This window comes from Patella vulgata, chromosome 1 (assembly GCF_932274485.2).
Source record: "Patella vulgata chromosome 1, xgPatVulg1.2, whole genome shotgun sequence".
Lineage (NCBI taxonomy): Eukaryota > Metazoa > Mollusca > Gastropoda > Patellidae > Patella > Patella vulgata.
The window spans coordinates 21,934,841-21,946,400 of record NC_065879.2 but is presented as its reverse complement, the minus strand read 5'-3'; the positions used below and the strand labels follow the sequence as shown (position 1 = coordinate 21,946,400).

At 33.8% G+C, this 11,560-nt stretch overlaps 1 protein-coding gene across 1 annotated transcript in view; it reads right to left on the bottom strand.

Annotated features, from left to right (window-relative positions):
- The window catches only part of LOC126830858 (dual specificity mitogen-activated protein kinase kinase 7), a 29,766-nt gene that overhangs the window by 4,871 nt on the left and 13,335 nt on the right, over positions 1–11,560 (bottom strand). The window contains exons 3-12 of the mRNA XM_050561321.2: positions 10,702–10,768; positions 9,292–9,405; positions 8,516–8,635; positions 7,435–7,542; positions 5,280–5,331; positions 3,801–3,928; positions 3,120–3,200; positions 1,635–1,777; positions 739–784; positions 56–200 (exon numbers count right to left, since the gene is read on the bottom strand). Coding sequence (XP_050417278.1) covers positions 87–200; positions 739–784; positions 1,635–1,777; positions 3,120–3,200; positions 3,801–3,928; positions 5,280–5,331; positions 7,435–7,542; positions 8,516–8,635; positions 9,292–9,405; positions 10,702–10,768 — 973 coding nt within the window. The 3' untranslated portion in view covers positions 56–86. The remainder of the gene's footprint in view (positions 1–55; positions 201–738; positions 785–1,634; positions 1,778–3,119; positions 3,201–3,800; positions 3,929–5,279; positions 5,332–7,434; positions 7,543–8,515; positions 8,636–9,291; positions 9,406–10,701; positions 10,769–11,560) is intronic.

Genomic DNA, 11,560 nt, shown 5'->3' with positions numbered 1-11,560 from the left:
TCCGTGTGAGTAGGTCTATAAAGTGTGTAATATTAGATAGTCAATAGATACTAACCATATATAATATTTAATGTAGAAATATGTTATCAGGATGTAATACCATGTGTACTCTTTAACTTTTCAGTTCTTTGTAATGTTTCAGCATACCATGCTGCGACATTTACATGCTGTTTAGTGTATCTTTTGATAAACTGGTGATCCTTCAAATAAAAACATAAATAACATAACTAAACACTTCAACATTATGTAAATCCCTCTCAACCAGGGGTGGGCGGTTGGCCGAATCATCTAATGGTGGCCGAATCATCTAATGGTGCACTTTAGATCATAAGGTCTGTCAATGAGTCAAGTGGGGTGGTTTCCATTCCCAACTTGCATGTGACAAGGACTAGGATCGTCTGTCAAACATTTGTTTTTTCACCGGGTCCTTCCAGTTTCCTCCCACTGCTAAAGATCCCAATGTGCAAGCAAAATATTGAACCATACATTAGTCCCAATATGACCTAGTTTGTGCCGAGTGGGTTTTAAACTCCAGTTTTCTCCCTCTCTCCTCACAATGCCACAATTCATTCTGAAATTTTTTGAAGTGAAAATCTTTCTTTCTTTCTAAATAAGTGCACTCTTTTCTGAACACTTTTGTAAGTGGGCAGATAGTTATAACATTGAATATAGTACATGTATTATCTAAAAACCTCTTCTTTTATTTTCAAACAAAACACCACAAACACAACAACTTACCAGTAATTTTTTGTATTTAGGTCTTTTTTTGTAATCTTTTGTCAAACTGAAAAAAAAAAATAATTCAATCATACTATATGTAAATTGATTCGTGAAATATCTGATTCATCAGAAGCACATACAAATAGTAAATACGAATAGAAATTCTTTTTGTACCCAATATTAACAAGAGTACTATTAATCCTTTTTATGATAAAAGAATTTCAGATTGGGAGATATGGATTGAGTAAATTTCATACACATGTCATATGTATATTGTACCATATAATAATAACTGTAGAATCAATTAGTTTACTGTACTTATAAAACTAAACACAATAAATGGCAATTTTCAAAGAAATCTTTTGATCATTAAGTCAAACAAGCAGCCTTAATCATAATCTTGAAATTCCAGCAAAATCTTGAAAATAACATCCTTTAATATTCCAATTAGTGAACCTGGACCTTGATATTGCACAGTTTATGGATGAAGGGAGATAACTATTGTTTTACCAAGAAAACCTGTATGTAACCAAAAGTTCCATCACTTTCTACATGCTCCTTAATTCTAGATACATACATACCCATTAAATTGTTATGATTTTCAAGAAAAGAAAGACTGGATATAAGGCCGATTATCAGTTGATCACGCATAGAAATATTCATGAGGACTGAATCAATAAAACATACACACACACAGGGGTGACGGCATATGTCCACATTCATAATGCTCCATATCAATCTCTGTTTCTGTCAGTTTTACCAATACAGTTATCCTTATATGACTTAAATTTTTGGCCAATTATCAGTTGATCATGTACAGAATATGAGGTAGATAGATTGTGGTTGTAGTACTTGAAATTAAATCTATATAATACAGATCATGTTAATATTAATACTGAACTTTTAAAACCTACCATTCTGTCACAAAAGATTGGAACTCAAAAGAAAAGTCATCTGCAGCTGGTAATAAAGGAGGATCTTCTTCTAAGACTTTTGTTAAAACTTCAAAATCAGTTTTACAGTTTCTATATGGAAATTCACCAGTAGCCAGTTCAACCTAGTTTTGTATAATATAAAGTTTAACATTAAAATATCAACAACTTTGTCCTTCCATTTATATAACCATCTTCTTTTCCTGTTTAGCACACAGGGCTTATTCTAGGTCTATTCTAATACTTAAAACAAGTTCTCAAATTAAGGAAAGTTGGGACAATAAATATATATGGAAATTTTGGGGGACCCAATTTTCTAGTCATCACACACCAGTGACACCACTTGGTTTCCGAATGACCCCATCATCAAGTCCAATTTCTTAAAATAAAATAAGATAATGAAGGAAGATTTATTGCACTTCCAGATTGATTTTAAGACAATTATTAACTATGACACATCCTAAATTTGACCTGTGATACTGGGAGACAATGAACTTCTCAAAAAGCATCTGAAATATATGCTATCTACATTTTCTTTAAACACCTGAATGTGAAAGATGTCACTTCTTATATCTTTTATTAACCCATTGTACCTGATAGCGACTATCTCGCATCCTCTCATTAGCCGATAGCGAATAACAGTGCTGGCTAATCCATTGTCGGCATCGACATTAGCAATCTACAGCTTCAGATCTGTTTTCGATTGTATTTATTTCTTAATAAAAATAAATCATCTAATGAAAAGGGTTGCTGTATTTACCAATTATCGAATAAAAACAAACTGTTTCAACTAAGTAACTCTCAGATTTTACGTAATAGGTCAGACATGAAAATTCGCATGGTGTCAATGCCTTTGTCATTATTCCAACGTTATCAATACGTAACTTACAGCTAATAATTCTGTGGAGAGTGATACAGAATCAGAATGTTTATAATTTACTGCCTGTCATATAGTGGAATATGATAATTTCGAAGAAATGAACTATTTATTTTTATTTTTGACATTATGAAGCTAAAGAAGCAAACAAGATGACAATACCCACGAAATATCCGAAAGTAGAAATGTCGGTAGTGATGAATAATTACTTTGAACACTTTTATTTTTTTTTTTAAAATCTCTTAGGATATTTGTTTACATCATTTTACCATTATGACAGAAAAGTCATACTTTTAGAGAAACAGACTATTCAATATAATTTCTAGTAATATAATTGCTACTTTATTCAATTTTATATCATTGGGAAGTACAGGACAATTTGTACATTTTTGTAAGAAAGTATTTTTTTGTATAAAAAATAGGTTTTTTTTTTTTTTGTAGGTATTGACAATTATAAAGATTGGATAAGGATTAATAAAAAAATCCCCTAATTATGGTAGGGAGGGAAGACCAGTTGGATTAATTAACTGTTAATTGGCCCCATGGTACAATGGGTTAAAATAAAAATAAAATAAAGAACAAAGCCTTACTAAAGAGATACCAAGACTCCAAACATCAGCTCTTATATCATAATCTGGCTTAGTAGGATCTGGTGGATCTATTCTTTCAGGCTGTAAAATAATATATCATATGTTAACATAGATTTCACTAATTGATTGTCTAGGATTCATAATGACTGGGACACATGCTGAAACATATCTGTGCATGTTGAAGAGAAGATACTTTATAAAATAATCTAGGACTGTTTATCTAGTGATGATAAATGAAGAAACATAAATTAATCATTTATTAGGATGTTTTTATTATCGTGAGGCATCCTAATTACAGTTTTCTTTTTGATTTGTATCAATTTCATGCTTTTTAACTACAGAGAGAGAGAGAGAGAGAAATGGGGTTTAACGTCCACTCGAAACAAACTAGGTCATTTCGGGAGGGGTCTTTAGCAGTGGGAGGAAACCGGAGGACTCAGAGAAAACCAACGAAGTTGGAGAGGCAACCCTACTTCTGTCACATACAACTGGGCAATTGAAACCATGCCAGTTGACTCAATGACAGACCTTATGATACAGTGCACACGTGCTAACCATTTGGTCACCCAACCTTGCTTTTTTAACTACAGATTGGTGAATGTTCAAAATAACATTTATAATCATGTCTAGGCGGTGGGGTATGAGAAAAATAGTTCTTCCAGACATTATTTGTATACTTACAGCCATATATGCTGCACAACCCGCACTTCTAGTTTTTGCTTTAGAATCGACTAGACGACCACTGATACCAAAATCACAGAGTTTGACTGTACCTTTCTCATCTAACAGGATGTTGGAAGGTTTTACATCTGTAAATATAAAAACATATATCGTTATCAGTCAATGGAAGAGATGTCGCCATCTGGTAGCAAATTGTATAAGCTTTCTGTTGAACAATCAATTTCAGATAAAAACGATCGGAGTCACATCGAACCAAGACCCTTCTGAAATGGCCTACCGGACAAATACAAGTCCATCGTATTTAAATGTGACAAAAATGTGACTTAGATCGTTCTTCCCCTTGACTTCCCCTTTAATTCAATCGATAAGCAGCAGAATCCAACCAAAAGACAGAAGATATAACTTCCGATATCTAACAACACAAATACAGTAGAATCTGCATTAAGCAGTGGCCTCTTAATAAAATCTTGTTGCTTTTTGTGCTGACATAAATTAAATATTACGCTTGGATGCATTGGAAGCGGTATATTTGACCATCGCTGAATCTTGCGCCGAACGAAAATTCTTTATTCAAATCTCGGACATAACTTAACGGGGGGTGGTCTCTTAATAAAATCTTGGTGCTTTTTGTACTGACATAAATTAAATATTACGCTTGAATGCATTGGAAGCGGTAAATTTACAGGGGGTGTAACTCTGTATGTAATATTATAGGAGGCGCTAAAACGTCTGTTTAACAATAAAGTGGCAATGGAAAAGAGATACTAGATGATCGTGATAAAACTTGGTACTTTTATTTTATTTAATCAGTATCAAATAATGTGTCGTTACGCGTGAAAACAATGATCAGGTTAGTTGTTTTAATAAAACAAAAGATTAATTAACAGATAATCCTGGGTTGATTGTTATTTTTACATTTCTTTTTACCTGATCAGTGGGGGCCCAGTTAATAAACTACTACCCACGGGATTAGCGGGGGTGTTACAAAGAACGACAAGATGGTATCATTCAACAATGGCCGTTGAATGGGCGATATTTTGTTGAATTTATTAGTACAATAGTGACCGTTGGCCACGTTAGAGGAGTGACCGTTGAATAAAGAGATGAAACAACAGAATTTCTACAGGGGGGATTTACCGTGACCGCTTACAAGGAGATGTCGCTGAATAGGAGTGGCTGCTCATACTTATTCTACTGTATAGGTGTTTGATCAAACCTCTTCCAGTATGTTGAAAGAGTCTATATGTTTTGTGAAGAGGCAAATTGAACCAGCTAAGTCTTTCAACGGCCTATTTAGTTATTAACTTTCAAGACTGTGCCGAATCAACCCTTTACTAAATGGGTGAAAGAATCCCTAGCATCAGATCACATTGATAAAGTTGTGGATGAAAAGAAAAAATCTTCTAAAAATAATAATAGACAGATATTAATTCCCTATGCCTAACTATCATATCATAAATAAATAAATAAAGATTTTACCTCGATGTATAACACCATGTGATTCTTTTAAATAATTCAGAGCATTCACAACCTAAAAAAATAAATAGTACTGGAGTAAATAAATAACCCAGAGAATATAAAACATAACAAAATATATAACACTGGTATCAATGAATAATTTGTTCAGAGCATTTACAACCTAATATAATAAATAATTCAGAGCATTTACAACCTAACATAATAAATAATACTGGTAATAATAAATAATTCAGGACATTTACAACCTAACAAAATAAATAATGATACAGGTATTAATAAATAATCCAGAGCAAAATAAATAATACTGGGGTGATATTCACGTAGACTATATTTTAAGAAGGAAGGTGAATGTTCATACTCCTTGCATTGTTTAAACACTGATGAACTGGTGATTCCTCTCCCAATTTATGAGTGTTTAACTGTCGGGTTAACAACCATTCCATTATAGTGTAACAAAAAAAATCGCTATTAAGCAGAGGTCTAAATATGTAATCATAAAAGTGTATAATAAAAGCGGAGCTACATTACGTCACAACCAGTGAAATTCATCATGAAAGGTTAACCAAACACTAGCAGAATATTGCTTACAAACGAATCTAAACCAGGCATGTAAATTTCAAAATGTTCTACACATTGAGCAAGGGCAATAACTTATGTAATTATTGGAAATTATTGAAATAAGATAAGATTTTTTGTTTTAATAATCTAATCAATGCATATAAATTTAACTCTTGTACGGATACAAGGGGTATTTCAGGACCCCACGACCATATTACTATTATTAACATTTTGGGGAGAAGTAGTTCATAATTGTCTGATGGGAATTTTATACATTGACAGCTACTTAACGTTGAGTATAATACTACAATTAGAACGTAAGTGAGAGAGAATGGGGTTTAACATCCACTCAACACAAACTAGGTCATTTTGGGACTAACATATGGTTTAATTTTATTTACATAATTCGCTTGCGCGTAGGGGTCTTTAGCAGTGGGAGGAACCGGAGGACCTGGAGAAAACCCACGAGGCTGGACAGGCGACCCTACTCCTTGCCACGTACAACCGGCGATTCGAAACCACGCCAGTCGACTCAATGACAGACTTTATGATACAGCGCGCACGCTAACCATTCAGCCATCCAACCCCCCACGTAAGTGAGATAATGGAATCATTCACCATTTGACAACAAGGGGTCTTAATTAATGGACCCTGCATTTAAACAAATATCAAATCAACTGGTTAACAGTGTCTAGCTGTGTTTGGTGCAGGTTCTGCACTTGGACTCTTTCTTACTGATCATATTATGTTATAATTCTAGTATGCTAGATCTGAAATCAAATCTAGGAACTCTACCAATGTCGATTAAAGACGACACTAAAATGGAAATGGCATAAAGAGATTTGCGGATTTTGATCGTGATTTCAAAAATACTTTATAATTCATAGCATACAAATTACTGAAATAACCTAAAATATTTTTCTTCATTTGATTATTCTTCAAGCTTAATAAAATTGTACATACAAAAACCTCTCTATGCTTGGGGTCTTAGATCATCCATTGTTTCTGAAAACGTTTTTTGTTTGCACAATGATTCAAGCAGATTAGATGGAAAAAATAGTTAACCAAACGATCTCAATGACTGATTTTCTCTTCATAGAGATAAATACCTCAATCAATGTTCTCCTACATCTCGTTATATTTACACTAGCCCAATGACCTAGAACGCGTATGTTAGACTTCCCCACTACCCAGACCATCCCAATTTGTCTAAGATTGTTCCTTTAAAATGTAATATTTTGTAATGGCTGTTGAGTGTTAATCTTATTGAGTTGGATACAATTACAACAAAGAAGGTTAATTTTAAACAAAAGTTATCAACAGATAAGTCTATGCATAATGTAGACTGAATAAAACTATAAATCAAGGTGGTGTTTTATCAATAACAATGGATATTGATATCAGTATTATTGCCAATGAAACACCATATGGGTTTATAGCTTAAATAAAGCTCCTGGACTATGTATGGGTTTCAAAGACTTCAGTTTAGGTCTTTCATTTTGTAACTAAAATAGGTAAGGTACTCTGTCAAACAGCGACACCGTCAAACATGTCCATTATTACAATGGCAATAAATAGTTTAAAATATTATACCTACCGCTATAGCTGTTTTACCAAGAATGTTTTCTGGTATTGGTTGACCAGATGATTTGAGTAATTTATCAAAACAAGTAGCCATTATCTCCATACAGATCCATACCTCACTCTACAATCATAAATACAAACTAACAATCAAGAAATATCTCATTGACAATATAAATAAAATTAGATTGAATCCAAAATATTTTCTATCACCACCATTTTCAGTAAGATAGTAATTTTATCAATCCATGAATATATTGCTAAACCAAACAGAGTCGCTTTTCTCCAAAATACACTACCAAGATGAAGCTCTGTATACCAATATAGATAATTTGTTTAGTAAAACAGGTCACAACGCAGAGTATGCTTATTCCATCATAGATTTTATTGTGTTTTAATGAGGTTAGTGTTTAAATAAATGGTTCTGAATGTGTTTTAATGAAGTTAGTGTTTAAATAAATTGTTGTAAGGCTTTTAGTGTTTAAACAAATAGATTTGTGTTGTACAGTAGTTAGTGTTTAAATAAATAGATTTGTGTTGTACAGTGGTTAGTGTTTAAACATGCATTATGCAAGAGCAAAATCTGCTTATTACAAGTCTTTCTTTAGGCCTGAAATGTTATTTAAATTATCAATTAGACATTAATTAACTTATCCAGACCATAATAAACTCTCGATGTCAAGGCTAGCCTTCGATGTAGGCTGGATTAGATTCCTATATGCCGCTAACGGCCAAAGATAATTAAATCAGAAAAAGTGGAGAATCGAGACTATGCTGTTTATATTAATGATTTTAGTAATTATAACCGAGACTATGCAAAAATTTCACCCGCTTCTTTCTTGGCTCAAAGTGGATCAATTTGACTGAAATTTTCAGCAAATTACCTTTACACTATCTAGTTTTTAACTATTATAGCGAGAACTGCCATCTCTTTATCTTATCTCCCATAATGTATCTTTAAATAAATGGATTATATTGTGTTTTAATGAGGTTAGTGTTTAAATAAATGGATTTTACAGTGTTTTAATGAGGTTAGTGTTTAAATAAATGGATTTTACAGTGTTGTAATGAAGTTAGTATTTAAATTTCATACTTACATTTGTAATAAATGTTCCTATACACTGAACTATGTATGGACAATCATGAGATTTTAACACAACATCCAAATCCATAATGATTCGCTTATTTTCTTCTCTATTACCTGATCGACGCATTTGCTAAAATTAACAAAGATAGGTTGTCAGGCAACAAAACATAAGCCCACACCAGCAAAGTTGTTTGAGCAGTCAACAAGGGGTGTTGCATATTTTTTCTTATGTTGGCCAAGGTCCATAACTCCCACAGTAATTATTGGAAATTGTTCAAAAATAATAGGCTTCTTCATCTATGATTAAAATTAAAAACACTGTATAAATTTAAAGTCAATTGGATATTAACTTTAGCCTACAAAACATTCACAATATATTTCAAACCAACGGACTGGCGGACAAGGGCGATGGTAGATGTGTAACAAAGAATCATAAAAAGTCTTTTGTGGTTTTAAAGGAGTTTAATTAATGTCCGTAAAAAATAGCTTACTTTCAGTAGACCTGAACGTTGATTTCTGATTATAAAGCAAATACAAGACTTCTCACTCACACTCAAAACAATTTACACTTAAACGGAAAATGTCTGAATGGTGTATACATGCAAATAGAGGGGCAGTTTGCTAAGTAGAAAGGACAATCTTTTAACAAAAACTAGTTCAGCCATGAATATTCATTTGCATGTATACCACATCCTAAATACAGAAGCTTTCTACTGTCACACCTTTCAATGATCTTAGTGATGGTGAGATCCATTTGTAGACTAGTTTGATTGGTTGTTTATTTACCTTGACAGCCATGATGTGTTTGTTACACTTGTGTCTCATTTTGTTCACCTGACCACAAGTACCATGTCCAAGTTCACCTAAACTATCTAAATCATTAATATCTGTCTGTACCTTCTACAATAATAAAAATATCACATTTAATCAACATAGGTTGCCAGGCAATGAAACATGCCCTGCAGCAGCTAAGTTGTCTGAGCAGTTATGAATTGAAAGAAGATCAAGGGACAAAATGGCTGCTACTTGTAAGCAAATAGAGAGAGAGAAATGGAGTTTAACGTCCATTTGACACAAACTAGGTCATTTCAGTGTAAACATATGGTTTAATTCTATTTCAATAATTTGCTTGCACGTAGGGGTCTTTAGCAGTGTCAGGAAACCGGAGGACCCGGAGAAAACCCACAAGGTTGGACAGGGGACCCCTGTCCTTGTCACGTACAAGAGGGGATTCGAAACTACATCACTTGAGTCAACAATGACAGACCTTCTAATTCAATGCGCATGCGTTTAACCATTCGGCTAGCCACCCCCCCTGAAGTTTTCATAACAAAGATCTAACATATATTCAGCCGAGTTATGTACCCCAGACTTTTGTGAATGAACAACCGCTTCACATCAAGAGTTTTAATAAAAATAAAATATAATAAAAAAAAGAGATTAAGCATGTCTATAATGGAAATTTATTTTCTTGTGGATTTTCAAGGTGTTGTGTTCACATCTTCTATATCAACAGCCAATGGACATAGTCACGTGTCTCATTTGTGGCATCCTCTTTTAACCCTTTCATTGCGTCTACCCGGTAGTACCGGGTATTATAAAATGTTGTTAAAATGCGCGTACCCGGTATTACCGGGTACTCTGTATGGCCGTCGCTAGAATTAGCACCGTAGCTGCAAGTGCCATCTATTGTATTTCCTATACACTAGAACATATTTCCATGTGTTTCAAAGCGGCAAACCGTAAAATGGCGGAGTGCATAGTGACAACGTAGACGATGCAATCTCGGCGAAGTCATGAATGACATCTTCGCTTACCAATACAGTGTAGACAATTTCGAAGCGGGTACTGATACACATAATTAGTTTCCAGTTAGTTGATAATAATAGTAGTCAGGACAGTGTTTGGTAGTATGATTTGCGTGATTTGTTGTGCGACCTTCCGCTTATGGATATGTCTCCCGTGCATGATGAACAAGCCCAACGTGAACATGACAGCCCTATGTATACATGTATGTCTTCAGCAGATTCTGACGATAATTCTGATGTTGATAATAATGTTGGCCTGCTGATCGTAAAAAACGTAGGCAATTCCTGAGTCCTGAACGTGTAGATCTATTGACTGACTATAGTGATAATGATATGGATAATGATAGTGATAATGATAGTCAAGCACTGTGGGACAATTGTAAATTACCTTTCCATCCAATGTGAGTATTCCTGACTGTTTCATGATTTCATCATATTTCTGATCAATTTCAGAACTAAAATGAAAATATTTCTTACATTAATAATCAATAACGTTTTCATTATGACTACATTAAAAAATATATACTCGCCAGGCATCAATTGGAAAACATATGAAACTCTACCTTTAAGGAGACTCTCTATAATGAAAAAAAACACACAAAACAGCCAGAATTTAAATAAATGAGTTTTTCTGTGACTCTTATGTTTACTGGCAACTGATTCCAAAGGTGACATGCAACTGCATTGAAGATTTTATCACCAAATTGTTTTAGTTTTGCTTTAGGAACAGTAAGTGTGTTTCTATGTGTACACATACAAAACAATGAATGGACAAGCGCTGGCTTGTGGACGTATTACTTGATTTCAGTCTTTACTATAATAACCAAGTCATTGCAAACATAGTTGCCAGTGACAACTAAAATGGCCATCTAATTAAAACTAGATGTTATTTTCAGGGGGCTTTGTAGCCAGAATGTGCCAGGTTTGGGCTGAAAATTTGTCAGAATTAACAAGCCTAGTGCTCACTTGTTCAGGGGTGGTGACTGAGGGGCTGACAAGGAAATTTTATCTAGTCGTTTGGATGATACAAACAACCTAGGCCAACCAATTTACACATTAGCTTGCACAGGTGGCAATGCTGCTATCCAGGCAAAATTCTTCTGCTAGCATTTTACATGACATGACAGCAAAATAACCTGTTGGTCTTAAAATGACCAAAACATCTAACTAATAAGTCATTTTTTGGTCTATGTATTGGATGGGTCACTACATCAACACATCTATGATCTAAAAAAACAAAAGTGAAT